Source organism: Typopeltis vanoorti, chromosome 22 (assembly GCF_054136105.1).
Source record: "Typopeltis vanoorti isolate ZY-2024b chromosome 22, IOZ_Tvanoo_1.0, whole genome shotgun sequence".
NCBI classification, from domain to species: Eukaryota; Metazoa; Arthropoda; class Arachnida; order Uropygi; family Thelyphonidae; genus Typopeltis; species Typopeltis vanoorti.
This window is the reverse complement of record NC_143570.1, coordinates 10689710-10705757: the sequence shown is the minus strand read 5'-3', so window position 1 is coordinate 10705757 and position 16048 is coordinate 10689710. Positions and strand designations below refer to the sequence as shown.

Genomic DNA, 16048 nt, shown 5'->3' with positions numbered 1-16048 from the left:
ACATGAAAACTGGAGAAAAAGATATCCTTGATGTATGGAGCAATTAATTTGAAATATTGCTCAATGCAACAAGCGATGACAACACAGTGACAATCAGGAATACATATCCATACTTGAAGTAGAAAAAGCCATCAAAAGCCTGAATGTGGAAAGGTAGCTGGAGTAGATGATATCTGACCAGAAATGCTCAACTATGGAGATATAAAAGTGTTGCAGTGGCTGCACTGCACAGTTTAGAAGGCCTGGACAGAGGGACAAATTCCAGATGATTGGAGCAGAGCTCTCATAGTACCCATATACAAAAAAGGGAAATAAAACTGAATGTGAGAATTACAGAGGTATTTCTCCACTGAGTGTTCCTGGTAAGATTTATGCAAGTATATTTGAGAAACGGCTGGGAAGGATTTTATAAGGGAAGCTTGGTGAAGAACAAGCTGGATTCAGGCCAAACAGAGGCTGCCAGAATCAGATTTTCACTTTATGATAAACAGTTGGGACAGGAAATCATAGGAATATAACAAAGATCTGTATTTATTTGTGTCAATGGGGCATTATATCAAGCAATACTTAGTCTTCATTTGAGTTGTAGTGAGCAGTTAGAACTGCAAGTACAGGAAGACGGTTTGATGTTAAATCTGGTGTCAGACAAGGATGTACATTATGAAGGAAAGTGGTATTAAATCTGATATCAAAATTGGATATGTTAATCTCTTTAGTTTATGCAGATGATGTTATACTTTTAAATAAATCCAGTAAAAGTGTGAAAGATTCCCTGACTAAATTGAATAATTTTTGTAATAGATTTAGTACGAAAATCAGCAATAACAAGGCAAAGAAAATGAAATAAGTAAAAACAATGAAAATATCAACTGCATTATGAATTGAGAACCTATAGAATAAGTAAAACATTCAGCTTCTTAGGCATGATTTTTAGTGAAGATGGTAAATTAAATATGGAAATAGACAACAGAATCAACAAAGCTGGTATGGTTGGAAGTCAACTGAATAAATTCATATGGAATAAGAGAGAAATTAGTCAAAATGCTAAATTAGCTGTATACAAGACAGTGTTCAAACCAGTTTTAACTTATGGATCTGAGAGCTGGGTTAGAAGTAAAACATTTGACCAAAGACTAGAGACTGCAGATATGAGAGTCCTGAGAAAGATCAGAGGTATACGAACAGATGGCATCAATGGTAATATCAGATTAAAAAAGAGGATAGTAGGAAAGAACTTGACATTATCAGCATCCAGGAATGAGTTAGCAGAGGTAATCTCAGGTGGTATGGTCACTTAAACAGAATGGGAGAGGAAAGATTAGCAAAACAAGTGTTCTCTGCCAGGTTGGCAGGAAAACAACCCAGAGGAAAACCAAGGTATAGGCAGATTGATGCAGTACAAATTGCCTTAGAAGATAGAAATATAAGATCTGATAATGTTGGAGTCTTGACAGGTAACAGATTGATTTGGGGGGAAAGTGTAGATAGGAAGTTAGTAATGATGTAAATTTTGCATGTAGTACTATCATATCGTGTACACCCCTTGAGGGTACATGTTAGGAATTTGATGTTGATTAAAACAGGGTAATTTTAGTATGTTCAAAGGAAAATTTTCTTCAATAAGAATGACTGATTTTTTTCTAATGGAGTATGGATGGTAAGAGTGCAGGTAGTTCCTGATGTATGAAGGCTTATGGAACATTTTTGTTGCTGTATAGTAGTTGGATCTGATTAAAGTTAAATTTACAAAGTTTATAGATTTTTCATGTTCTGATTTGATGGTATATTTAAGTCTGTTACTAAATGATTGAATGAAGTTTACAGGAAGGTTATACATGTTGGGTCTCCTATACATAAGATATCTTTTGCATATTGACCATAGAAAATAATGCCGGGGGGAAGGTAAGGATTTAGTAAACTATATTCCAGATGCACCAAAAACAGTTTGGCCAATTGTCCACTAATATTTTGGTCCATCAGGAGTCTGAAGGTTCATTTTTAAATTTGAAAAAATTTGGAGAAATTTAATTTATGAGGGCCAAAATATCATTAGTAGTTAATTTTGGGTGTAAGCCTTCTAGAAGCAGTGTGTAAATGATGTGCAATGCCCTGCGGATGTCAATGTTGATTAACAGAGCTGTCGCATTAAGCCAAGTTAGAATATCATTTTGAGATCATTAGGTTTGATATTTGATGAAAAAGGTTATCAGTGTTTTTAATAAATTTTGATGTGGTTAATAAGGGTTTAAGAAATTTTGCTACACATTTTGATAGAAGTGACAAAGTAGTGTCTTTATACAAATTATTGGATGTATTGGATAACATTTTTGTGAATTTTTATTTGTCTGAAGATAATACATGGAGAGCGGGTAGTGCATGATATAGGTTTTTCAATATTGTTTTATCTATTTTATTTTGAGGTGCTCCTTAGCAAAATAAGCATACTATGTTATACTGATTTGAAATTAGGAGGGTTACATGAAAAAATTTCAGAAATAGCATATTGTATAAATAGTCTTTTTTTGTCCTTGTGCTCCAAACTATTTCTAAAGACAGCAAGCATTCCAGTTCATAATATAATATTGTACAAGTTTTCGGAGTGTGTGTATGTGTGTGTGTAGAAATGTACAGGTGCTGTTAGCTTGAAGAATAGCAGATCCATTCATTTTTATAGAACTGGAGAGTATGATTGCATAATGTACTTGTATTATGTTATTTATTCACCTTCTCAAAGAGAATTTTGTCACTTAAAATTTCTGAGATTTTTGTGGTCTGATACAAAAAAGTGTACTCTTCACTTTTAGATATCTTGAACTCTATATTACAATAAATGATTCGGTTCACTTCAGAAAATCATATGCCACTGTGTTACTGCAGTTCAGTCAGTATTGACAAACCCCTTTGAGTAAAAAAAACGAGTTAGAATTCACTTTAGAATGCAAAGAACTAGGAGTAGTTTTTCCTCATAGTAACTCATATTTTCACTAAGCAACAATAAATAAATTGGATAGAGCAGGGTTTCTCAACCTGTGGTCCGTGACGATGGGACAGATGGTCTGCAGGCAGACATAAATTAATTAAATAAATTTTTTTTTTAATTATCCAAACAAAACAAATTAAAATTGAATAAATAAGTAAAAATTATTGAAATCAAATGGAGCTTTAAAAAACCAAAGAGCATCAGAATGTTCAAAGGCGGAAGCAATTAAACTATATTGTTTTTCACTTCACTCCTCTTTTATTATTCGTCATTCTACCATTAAATTTGTAGCTGCAGAATGACGAATAATAAAAAGAGGGGTAAAGTGAAAAACAATAGTTTTATTGCTTCCGCCTTCCCTTGCTGTTTTGTCAGATTTGAAGTGAACATGTGTTATCCAAATAAAAACCAATGGCTTGTTGTTTATTGATTTTTATTATTGAAGATTTCCTTCCTTCAACCAAGGCTCAGTATATCTTGAAAAGTGCTAAGTGATACTTGGACAAAGTGTGTCCTGAGTTAACCCCAGTATTTATATATTTTTCGGAAAAGTTTTTTTAATAATGGGAAAGTGGCTTAGAACTAGGACTTTGAAAAGAAGAGCAAATGAAACAGGTGATGCTAACCCTAATTGTGATACACGTGTTGTAACGGTGAGTAAATCTGATACTATTAAAGTAGAAGAAACAAGCAGTTCAAAGAAAAAATACACTAGGAAATATCACAGTTCATATTTGGAATTTGGGTTTACTTGGTGTGGAGTTGAAAGTGAACAGACACCTCAATGTGTTTTTTTGTGTTATGAAGTATTGTCGAACGAGTGCATGAAACCCGTGAAACTCCGACGACATTTAGAAACTAAACATTGTGATGTGAAAAATAAGCCAATTGAATTTTTTCAGCGACGCTTAGGGACATTAAATCATGGGAAAGATATAGTTTCGGCCATGGGTTCCCTTCAAAGCAAGGCACTGGAAGCATCCTATCTCTTAAGTTTGCACATAGAGAAAACAGGGAAACCTCATTCTATAGGGGAAAATTTACTACTTCCAGCTATAAAAGATGAGGTAAAAACGATGTTTGGCAACAAGTTACTAAAAGATGTTGATTCCTCTTTCAAATGACACTGTCGGTCGCAGAATTAATCATATGGCAGGTGACGTAGAATCTCAGTTAATCGAAAGAGTTAAGAAGAGCCCTTATTATGCACTACAAATAGACGAGACTACTGATGTTACAAATGATGCGCAGTTAATATGCTATGTAAGATATATGCATGATAACATTCATGATGATATTCTGTTTTGTAGAACTTTGTCATCCCGAACACTGAAGAAGAAATATTTCACACTCTCCATAATTACATAATACACAAAGGGATCCAGTGGGAAAAATGTATAGGCTTCTGTTCGGATGGAGCTCATGCTCTTACAGGCAGGCAAAGTGGGGTTGTTTCTAAGGTCAAAGAAGTAGCTCCGGATATGAATTGGGTGCATTGTTTCATACATAGGGAAGTGTTAGTCTCCAAAGGAATGCCACCAGAATTTAAAACTGTGCTATACAATGCTGTCAAACTAGTTAATTTTATTAAAGCTCGACCATTAAATAACAGGTTATTTTCAGTACTCGGTGATGAAACGGGCAGTGAATATACACAACATTTGCTTCATTCTGAAATTCGCTGGCTTTCCAGGGGCAAAGTACTAACAAGGTTATTTCAATTAAGGCACGAAGTTTTATTATTTGTAAATGAACGTAATTCTGATTTTGCATCAATCCTTGTTGACGAAGCATGGTTATTAACACTATCCTATCTTTCAGACATTTTTTCGAAATTAAATGAACTAAATATCTCCCTTCAGGAAAATTTTTTTAACTGTTCTTGATGCCTATGACAAAATAAAGGCATTCGAGAAAAAACTGGTTTTATGGATTACTTATGTAAAAGACAGACAATTTGCACCTTTTCCAACATTGGAATCCTTATTGGAAAATAATATTTTTGTTCATTCTGAGTTTGTGGAAAGGGTTTATGACCACCTCAAAAATCTGAAACGGAATTTTGAAACATATTTTCCGAATAACTTTTATAAGAAATTTCTGTGGGTTCGTGATCCATTTCAGGCTTGCAGTCACGGGGACGACCTTTCATTATCGATAATTGAGCTTCAAGTGACAGTGAACTTAAGATGCAATTCCGTGATCTTGCCTACAGTGAGAAGTGAATTTCCCAAATTATCTCAAGAAGCATTGAAAATCGTCTTGCAGTTTTCTACAACCTATCGTTGTGAGAAAGGATTTTCATCGCTCCTTCAAATAAAAACAAAATACAGAAATAGTCTTAGTGTGTGTGCCGATCTTCGACTGAAGTTGACAGATATTGAGCCAGATATCCAGCAGCTCTGCAAGGGCCGAGCAGCTCAACCATCTCATTAAAAGTAAGTAGTAACATAATTATATCATCTTATTTATTTGTTTAAAAAAAATTAAAACTTTGTTTAATGATGATACACTTTTAATAGTTTACTTCCAATTTAATTAATTATGTTGCCATATCTTTCAAAATATGCTTTTAGATTTATTATGTTATAAATGGCCCAGTTTTTCCGAAATGTTGGTAATTCCTACATAGGTTTTTTAAAAAAAAATTACAAAAAGTCAAAACGACGTATAGGGAAATAAATTTAAAACATTATGTTTATTTTTGAAGTAAAAGTTTAATTTCGACATTCTAACATGTTATTTTTCTTGCTTTTCTGTTTGCAAAATCGTCAATCACATTGTCGAAGTAGTCTATTTCACCACTCAGTTGCTGTTTTATAGACAGTAAGGCAAGATTTCATAAACGTTAAAAAAGGTGTCGCAAGGGGCAGATCATCCCCCCCCCCCCAAGCTATGCCTCTGTAACTTAGTGGTCCGCAGAATTGTTTTAGGCATTTTACTGGTCCTCGGGCTTAGAAAGGTTGAGAAATGCTGGGATAGAGAATAAAAGCTTTGACAGATATAACAGATTAATAATGAAAGGATTAACCACACTATTTAGGGTGATGTTAATGAGGTTTATGTGAAAACATAAACCTCATGTCACGTTAAGGTGAAGGGTATGTCTGAAATGAAGTCACTAACTAAATGCAACATTAGACACCAGCACTATCAACAGTACCATTATGTGGTATCTCCCTACCAATATTTTAATTGTTATGTTTCAAACAAGTCCCTAACATTTCAGCTTACTTTTTTTCCCCTTTGGCTGTCATAACGTGCTCACTCTTAGCTATGGATTAAGTAATTACAAGTTCAATAGTAAACCTACATCAAAAATATACGCTACTTCATAAATTTAAAGTCAACCACCCAAAAAAGTTAATGTATAGTATAGAAGTTCAAAGGACAAGACAGAAACCTTCCTACTAGAGAAACCAAATATGGTTTTATGTTACTTTGGGCCTCAAAATGTGATGGTATAATATTGGACAATAAAAATCATCTATATTTATGTATCTTTTGACACTCTTAATAAATACCAAATCCAGAAAGTTTTATAATAAAGCAATTATAGGTTACTGATGATAAAATCAAAATATTATACTCTTGACAATTTCCAGCATATTATTTTACCTGTTTTAAAAGTGCCCCTGTTCGAATTCTTTCTTCCACCTAACCTTGATGCCGATTTATTTGATGACTGATTTCCTAAACGAGCTTTCAACATTGGGGATGTTCCTGGACGAGCAACTGATGTACCTCTCGAACGACGTACACCTCTTCTAATGGTAACTGATCCTCTTCCACGAGTAGTTCTAGGATTACTACCAAGTCTGCTCTGAAGAGATGTAGTGCGTTTATTCCCAGCATATAATCTAGCTTTTACATTACCACTTAGAAGAGAATTTCCAGATACTGGTTGCTGGCCAAGGCGCTGCTTCAAACTTCGCTATATACAGAACAAATGTTTAAACAAATGACTATTTTTTTATGTAATATTATAAGAGCAAACAGAAACAATAACACAAAAAGGTGATTCTGCACTACACAATATTGGATCTATAGATTTTTCATTTTATATTTAAAATTACATGCATTAAAATTTTCACTCCCTGTGTCTCTCTCTCACCCAAACAGGCATGAATGCAGTGCATTTTTTTTTTTTAAAAGTCTTACTCAAAAAAGGTTATAAATCTATAAATATTAATATCATGGATAGGCTAAGAGATCGGGAAACTCTGCTCTAGAGGCTAAATATCAGTACTAGAAAAAATATTTTATGAATATGATAAATAAATTCATAAAGTAAAAATGATAAAAATTGACATACTAATAAACTAACGTATTTCTTCTTTCAAAGAACAATAAATATGTAAGTTTATTAGTGCAGTAATTTTTATTAAATGTTTTTAAGTGCTTTTTTTGTGAAGTAAGCAAGCACCTAAGCCTGTCCATAAGTCATTTGCATCTCTGAATGGATGGATTGTAGTAACATTTAGTATAATGAATTCTTTTATAACTAGAAGCAATTCCAATTTTTATTTCAACTAGCTGAGATACAATACATATAAGATATCTGCAGGATTTAATTTTAGTTTCAATCAGTACATTTTAATGGTAAAATAGATATGAGAAAATATTAATTCTGCATTGGCTATATGGGATCCAATATAAAATCATGACCATTATCGATTTTTGTGGAATCATTTGAGTTTTGTTTTTGTCATTTTTCAATCAAATTATATGCTGTGCAATAATTTGATTGAAAAATGTGGCTGTTTCAAATGATGATCCCTCTCCACTTTCTCTATAAGTTGACAATCTTGATAACAAAAGTAAAGATGGTTATATTTAATAGTACATTTGCCAAAAAACAGCTCTAGATCCTATTACTGTAATTTTTTTTAATGATGTAATTCCATAAATCAGATGTCAACCTATAGTATATTAGAATCATGAACAAGAAAAAAGTTGAGAAAGACAAAAAAAAGACTTACATTGGATTGAAAGATATGTAGATTGTACTCATCAGGAAACACATAAGAGCAAAGACTGTTCCAAAAGACAGCAGCAGAAATAATAAATGAAAAGGAAGAAAGTGAAGAAAAATATGTTCTGTTAGTCTGCAGCGTTGCTACATATGTTTTAAGATATTTCAAAGAGCTGAGGAATTGCTAATATCAATTCTGACAAAAGTGACCATGGAGATATTTGTAGAAAATGCAAGCAGCAGAAAGTGAACTTCTGTGTGAAAGAATGGAGTGAATTAGTGACAAAGAGAGATGGGTGATTAATCAAATTAAATGCTCTAAAGATTCTGAATTGAGAAAATGGCCGAAGATTTCTATGTTCCTGCCTATTTTCATAGTTTTGGTCTTTTTATTGCTGATTTTCATGCCAAATTTGTTAGTTGTTATGCAATTCAGTTAGAGAACCCTGGAGACTTGCACCGGGTGAGTTTAATAGTGAAACATCATCTGCATAAAGCAAAGAGCTAAGTTTGATATCTCTGAGTAATATCCAGTTTAATGCCACTTGAACATGTTACAACAATACATCTTCCTGTATTTCCTTTAATTTTAATTACTGACTTACAACTTAAATATAGATTATGTTCTGTTCTTTATAATGATACATTTACCACATGTTTTGAAAAGCTTTTCTCTCGGCACCTTGTCATATGCTTTTTCCAGATCTACAAAACCTAAGCACAGATCCTTGTCATATTCCCATAATTTTTCAATTATCTGTTGTAAAGTGAAAATCTGATCTTGACAATCTCTAATTGGCCTGAACCCAGCTTGTTCTTCTCCAAGTTTCTTTTCAACAATTTTTTTCAACTTGTTTTGAAGTACTTGCATAAATCTTACCTGGAATATTTAGTCGAGAAATTTCTCTACAGTTCTCACATTCAGCATTATTCTCTTCTTTATGGATGGGAGCTATGAGAACTCTACTCCAATCCAAACCATGAAGTCCGAAGCTCATTGTGGGAGACCAATCTATCATACCTCTTCTTGAACCCATTAACAGAACAAAGCACTCATAATTGCCTCTGGTAACCCATTCCACTCATCACAACTCCCCAAGCAAAAAATCTAGTCCTCACAGCCCTACTAACCACACCTTTATTCAACTTCAAGGAATGACTTCTTGTTGTAACCAATCTAGCTAGGTGCTGAAACATTTCCCCTTCATCTATTCTATAAAATCCTTTAAGCAACCTAAATGTTTCTATAATATCCCCTCTTTTTCTCCTATCAACCAACTTCTGCAATCCACACACCCATAATCTATCCTCATAGGGAACATTCCACAGGCAACTCACCATTTTGATCACTTGCCTCTGAATCCTCTCCAACTTTTCTACATTCCCAAGAAACTCAGGGGACCAGAGTTTCTCACACCAGATTGCTTCAAATGAAAAGTCACCCTCCCGCCTGTCTTTGCCATTGCAGCCAAGCAGTTGAATAACTGCTTGGCTGCAATTATTCATCTGCTATCATCAACAGTACTCCTTGTCCCATCCTACCTTCCCTGAAATTACTAAACCCTTCACATTCGACCCCCGAAACTATATCATCTGCTGTTAGCGAAGTCTCACTAATGCCTATAGCATTTGACGAGATTGCGCTAACCAATGCCAAAAACTTCTTCCTCGTTCCTGATACTTCTGGCATTGTCATTAAATTATAGAAACTGCATCTCTTTCGTCCCCCACCCATCTTTACTTCTTGAATTGACTACCATATTCAATATTTTTGTTTGAGAGACTAGATTCCACCCTTGGTCATTCTCACACTCACTCGCTTCAACCCTAATTGCTTAAGTTTTCCTGAATTTGTGCTTTGGCATGCTCAGTGAACAAAGCTCTTTTTGTTATGGATCTGAGAGTTGGGTTAGAAATAAAGCACCTTGATCAAAGACTAGAGACAACAGATATGAGGGTTCTGTGAAAAATTAAGGGAGTGAATAGATGGCATGAATGGCAGAATCTTATTAAAAATAAAGATATTAGAAAGGATCTTGACATTGTTAACATTAAAGAATGTGTCAGCAGAGCTAATCTAAGGTGGTATGTCCACTTAAATAGAATGGGTAAGGAAAGGTCAGCAAAACAGGTGTTTGATGCCAAGATGGCAGGAAAGAGACCCGAGGAAGACCAAGGTCTAGGTGGATCGATTCAGTCAGAAGTGCTTTAAAAGCATGAAAGGTTAGATGTGACAATATTGGAGTGCTCACAAGTAACAGATTGTTTTGGAGGGAAACTGTTGATAGGAGATTAATAATTATGTAAACTTAATCATGTAGTGCTGGTATAGTAACCTGAACACCATTTGGAGTACATATCAAGAAATTGATGATAATCTACTATTTCTCTAACATACCAGAATAGAAATAGAAAGAATAGTGTTCCTGTAAGATTTATGCAAATATACTTGAGAAACGGTTGAAAAGGATTATGGAAGGGAAGCTTGGTGAAGAACAAGCTGGGTTCAGGACAAATAGATGCGGTCAGGATCAGATTTTCACTTTACAACAAATAGTTGAGTTATATTTCCATGTATATAATCATGGAAATATAACAAACATCTGTATTTAAGTTTTTTAGACCTGCAAAAGGCATATGAGAAGATGGCAAGAGAAAAGCTATTCAAAACGCTACAGTTATATGGTGTCAATGGAACATTATATCAAACAATAGTCTTTATTTCAGTTGTAAGTCAACAATTACAATTGAAAGAAGTATAGGAAGATGGTTTAATGTTAAATCTGGTTGTACATTATCCCCTCTGTTATTCATCATCTATATGAATCACGTTATGAAGGAAAGCAGTATTAAAACTGATATCAAAATTGGAGATAATCTCAGCTCTTTACTTTATGTAGACGATGTTATACAGTAAATCCTCGCTTGAATGAAATGATACTGTTTCCTATAATAAGTTTAGTTTAATCCTTTATCCAAGTGTGAGCAAACGAAGTTTGTGCCTGAAAGTATCTTCGGGACTAACGAGTTGCCCAGTGTTGACTAACCTTGCCCCCAGTCCTGAAGATACTTTCAGGTGCAAACTGTTTGCTCACACTTGGATAAAGGATTAAACTAAACGTATTATAGTTTAACCAAGTGAAAAATAAACTTTCAACATCTTTCTCTGAATCCGGAGTAATTTAATAATAAGGTTGTACACCCTTTGGCAACTCCTATAGGTTGGGATGACCTCTCATTGCTCCGGCCTTGGTGTCTCTACTACTGGGCCTGGCTCCCACCGACAAGACCTCAATAAAGGTCAAAACCGGTATGGGTAGTGGCCCTTGCCTTAATGCATAGCATTACACATATCCGCAAGATGTGCTTTGCATTGTGGGAGATACTGAGATAGGAGTGATGAGAGCTTTCTCCACCTTTGCAATGAGTTGCACTACCTTACCCCAGTCCTGAAGATACTTTCAGGTGCAAGCTTTGTTTGCTCACACTTGGATAAAGGATTAAACTAAACTTATTATAGTCTAACCAAGTGAAAAATAAACTCTCGATACTATTTCCTGCTTTAAGTGAGTGATTAATCAGGTAACACATTTTCTTTACGGTATGCAAAATGTTTTGTCGAAAATCTACAGTGAGCGGAAAAGCTGGAAGTCATTAACAGACAAGAAAGTGGCACTAGTAATACAATGACTGTGAGAGACCTAGATACACCGAGTCCACAGTTTGGACTTTATTAAATTAAATAAGAGCAAAAAATACAAAGAACAAGGAAAAGTTGCTACTGCTTCTTTAAGCATGCAGATCACCAGAAATAGAAGCCATTTAATGATTGAGATGGAATGTCTTCTATCACTTTGAATTGAGGATTATAACCAAAAAAAGAATACCTCTTAGTACAAGGAATATTCAGGCAAAAGCTCTCAATATTTTTACTTCATTGAAAGAGATCAAATTTCAAGAGGAATGTGAAAGCTTTACCACAAGTTTAGGATGGTTTGACCATTTCAAAAATCGAATTGGACTGCATAATGTAAGAATAACTGGGGAATCTGCCAGTGCTGATAAAGATTCTGTAGTGTTTCCTGAAGAATTGCAAAGCATAATTCAAGAGGGTGACTATGACAATCAGCAAATATTCAAGTGAACGAAATTAGTCTCTTTTGGAAGAGTATGCCAACAAAAACTTTCTAGCTAAAACCAAAGCAAAATATAGAAATGTATAAGGCTTTAAACTGAAGCCCATGTCAGTTTATCGTGCTCAAAATCCAAAATCTAACATTACCGAAGAAATTAGCACAATTGGAAAACAACTTGGATTTAATGAACTGGATAATGAAGATGTGAAAAGCTTGCTCAATTGCAATTCAGAACAGTTAAGTGAGAATGTTCTCCAACTAGAAGAACAGCATGCATATAAAGAAGCAGAAGATAAGGAGTGCAAACGAGAAGACAATATCACAACTAGAAGCTAACTGCAAAAGAACTTGAGATAGTTTACAATCACATTGAGTATGCTAATGAAATTTTGTTTGATACTGATACTGATATGGAACAAATATTCAAAGTATGTCGAATTATTGATAAAGCGATCGCAAATTGCATAAAGATGAACACGTTGAGCACTATTCAAACATCTTTACTTAATATTTTTGTACAAAAGTGGCTGAATCAAATGTTTGGACATTAAACAAAAATTTAAATAACTGATTTTTAACAACTCTGATGAATTTATCCTCTAATATACTGTAATTGGGGTGCTTAAGTGTCAAAGCTATATAACTAAGAGGAGACCTCCACACAGCCTTTAAAGGAATGAGAAGAACTGACCAGGGCTTCTGACCTAAATCTCCAATCTTCTACTTCTTGTAGTGAGCCCAGTTAGGTATCTACCTGGATACTGAACGGATGAGGATGGGCTGGCAATTTGAGATTTAGCCAACCAAATTGTATTTTTATTGCGTTAAATCAAAAATTAAAATGATGGTACAACATAACAGAATTTCATACGGGCTGGGACATCGCCCGGTTAAACAAGACCCATGTTGTTTTCGAGAGGGAATCGGGGCAAACAGCGAAAAGTCAGCTACTGGAACAAATCCTAAAACGCACCCTAACTCAACATCACCAGATTTCAAGATCGGTACTATCAACATAAGAAGCCTGAATGGCAAAGAAATGGAGCTAGGCTGAGGAATTGGATAAGTACCAGATCGACATAACAGGGGTGACTGAAACAAAAAAGCCAAAAACTGTGAGATCTTTCTGAGCAATAAATACAAAATGTTATATTCAGGCAATGACAATCAAGTAAAAGAAGGAGTAGCCACAGTATTCACTAAATACGAGGCTAATCTTATTGAATAGCAGGCAGTCTCAAGTAGAGTGATGTTGGCAAATATGAGAATGGAGAACTGGACAATGAGACTTATTTGTGCCTATGGTCCCACTAAGGTAGAAGTGGAGGAATTTTTTGAGGCTTTAGAGAAAGCAACTGACACAACAAAAAAGGAAAAGTTGGTCCTTGTTGGGGATATAAATAGTAGAGTAGTAAATGATTGTCAGACACACAAAAATATATTGGAAAAATTTGGAGAAAAGAGCAAAGCTAATAATAATAGCAAATACCTGTTGGATTTCTGCTCAGGACATTATTTATCACTGGTTATTACTAACACAATGTTCCAACATAAAAATGTGCACAAATTCACATGAAGAGAAGAGGCAAGGAATAAGAAAAGTCTCATTGACTATGTTATTGTTGATAGTGATGCTTTATCCCTGGTGCAGGACACCAGAGTGTACAGAGGATTTGAAATTGAAAGTGATTACCATTTGGTCTTTAGCAGGATAAAACTGAATTCCATATTGAAAAGAAGAACATGCAAGAAAGTTATAAAGTAAAAAGTTGAGCAGCTCTCAGATGTGAACTGTAGACTAAAATACACAAACATAATTGAAGAAAAAACGAAAGAGTTTGAGAACAGGAACCAAAACTTGGAGATTCAGCGGCAAGCCCTGAAGAAAACACTGATTGATTCAGCCTGAGAGGCATGTAGTGAGGTTGTCTGCAAGGCCAGAAAAATCAGAACTCCATGGAAGACACAGGAAGTTAAAGAGGCAGAGAAGGAAAAGAATAAAGCATATCAAAAGTTCCTGGGAAATAAGTCACCTTGTGCTCTTAGAGAATACAGAGACAAATGTAAGAAACCCAAACACTGTAATACTGGCTAAGCAAAAGTCATGGGACGACTTTGGTAAGAACATAGAAAATGAATATCAAGAAGGTGGCAAGATATTCTGGAGGTTGTTGAAGAAACTCAGAAACGGAGGAAAGAGTGCTGTAAAGGAATTAGAGATGATAAAGATGACATGAAAACAGGACAAAAGATATCCTTGAAGTATGGAGTAATTACTTCGAAGAATTGCTAAATGAAATGCTGCATTTTCCTTCACAGTGGTAAAAAACACTGACCAGACATGCAGTCAGGAATACACATCCATACTTGAAGTAGAAAAAGCCTTCAAAAGCCTGAAATGTGGAAAGGAGCAGGAGTAGATGATATTCGACCAGAAATGCTCAAGTATGGAGGTATAATAGTCTTACAATAGCTGTCCACTTACAGTGGCACTGTCAGTGGACAGAGGGATGAATTCCAGATGATTGGTAGTAGAGCTCTCATAGTACCCATATATATGAAAAGGGAAATAAAATTGAATATTTGAATTACAGAGGTATTTCCCTACTGAGGGTTCCTGGTAAGATATATGCAAGTATACTTGAGAAACGGTTGAGAAGGATAGTGGAAGAGAAGTTTGGTGAAGAATGAGCTGGATTCAGGCCAGAGGTTGTCAGGATCAGATTTTCACTTTATGACAGATAGTTGAGAAATCATGGGAATATAACAAAGATCTGTATTTAAGTTTTGTAGACATGTAAAAGGAATATGACAAGGTGCCAAAGAAAAGCTATCTTTTCTTTGGCACACCTTAGGCACAGACTATAGATGTCTTGACAGGTCTTTTAAATTTTTATTATTTTTTGCTTTTTATGTCACTCTCATTCACAAAAGGTTTTTCTTTTTGTATTAATTTTATATATAATGTTTGTATTCTTTTTTTTTTTTTTTTTTTTACATAATCCAGAAGCACTGCTTTAGAGAACAAACAAACTTATACAAACTTTCACGCTGCTTCAGGATTCCAATAAGTGGGTCAGTGAAATTCATCCTGCACCAAAAGACAATCATATCCACGGCAGGATCAGAACATGTTGGTCAGAGTGTATATGCTAACCACTTAGACAACAAGGCCAATAAAAACCAGTCTGGTAGTGATCAGGAATAGCGATAAGCCAAACAGATGTGCTCTTATCAGTTAAAGTTTCCAGGCTAATGTGATATGAAAGGCCTCATGCAAAATTTGCTCAGCAGTTCTGCAAGCCAGTCAGTTAAATTTTTATATCTCTGAATAGCTGTGTGAGAAATGTCTCCATGTATGGAGAAAGTCACTATTCTCAATAATTTTACTGCACAGGTTACCTAAAGCGATTTTCCTTCACTAAGAGCTGAAAGCCAATAAAGTAGTGTTGTTGTTAATCATACTGTTCCACAAAGAAATCTCATCATTGAGATGAATATCAACTAGCAAAGATTGTGGGCAATGAAAAATTTAATTGCTAACTACTGTGTTTTAGCAATTAAATTTTTCATTGCCCACAATCTTTGTCAAGAGATCTGCCTAGAGTTAATCCAAGATATTTGGGATTCTACTGTATTTCTTCATGCCATTTGTAAAATAACATTAGGAACATATTGGACTTATGTTAGGTTAATTGGCTGCTATTTAAATGGAAAGCAGTAACTTTTATTTTAGTTGGATTAGGGTGTATCACTGTATAAAGTTTATATAATTCTGCTTGGACACAAATTGAGACAGTAGTGATGATAAACATGCAGAGACTGAAAAGCAATGGGGCTATCATAGATCCTTGTGGAAGACAACTCTTTAGCTTGTGGAATTTTATACCTGCACATTCGAGTTGAACACCTCTGAAAGCTTCTTGAATCTTTAACTTTTATCCATATTTTTCAGAC

The 16048-nt window shown here is 34.7% G+C and overlaps 1 protein-coding gene across 1 annotated transcript in view; it reads right to left on the bottom strand.

The window, feature by feature from the left end:
* LOC150094152 (chromatin target of PRMT1 protein-like) overlaps positions 1-16048 on the bottom strand; it is a 105634-nt gene that overhangs the window by 38603 nt on the left and 50983 nt on the right. Inside the window, exon 4 of the mRNA XM_090412171.1 lies at positions 6599-6914. Within this exon, the coding sequence (XP_090268297.1) occupies positions 6599-6914 (316 nt within the window). The remainder of the gene's footprint in view (positions 1-6598; positions 6915-16048) is intronic.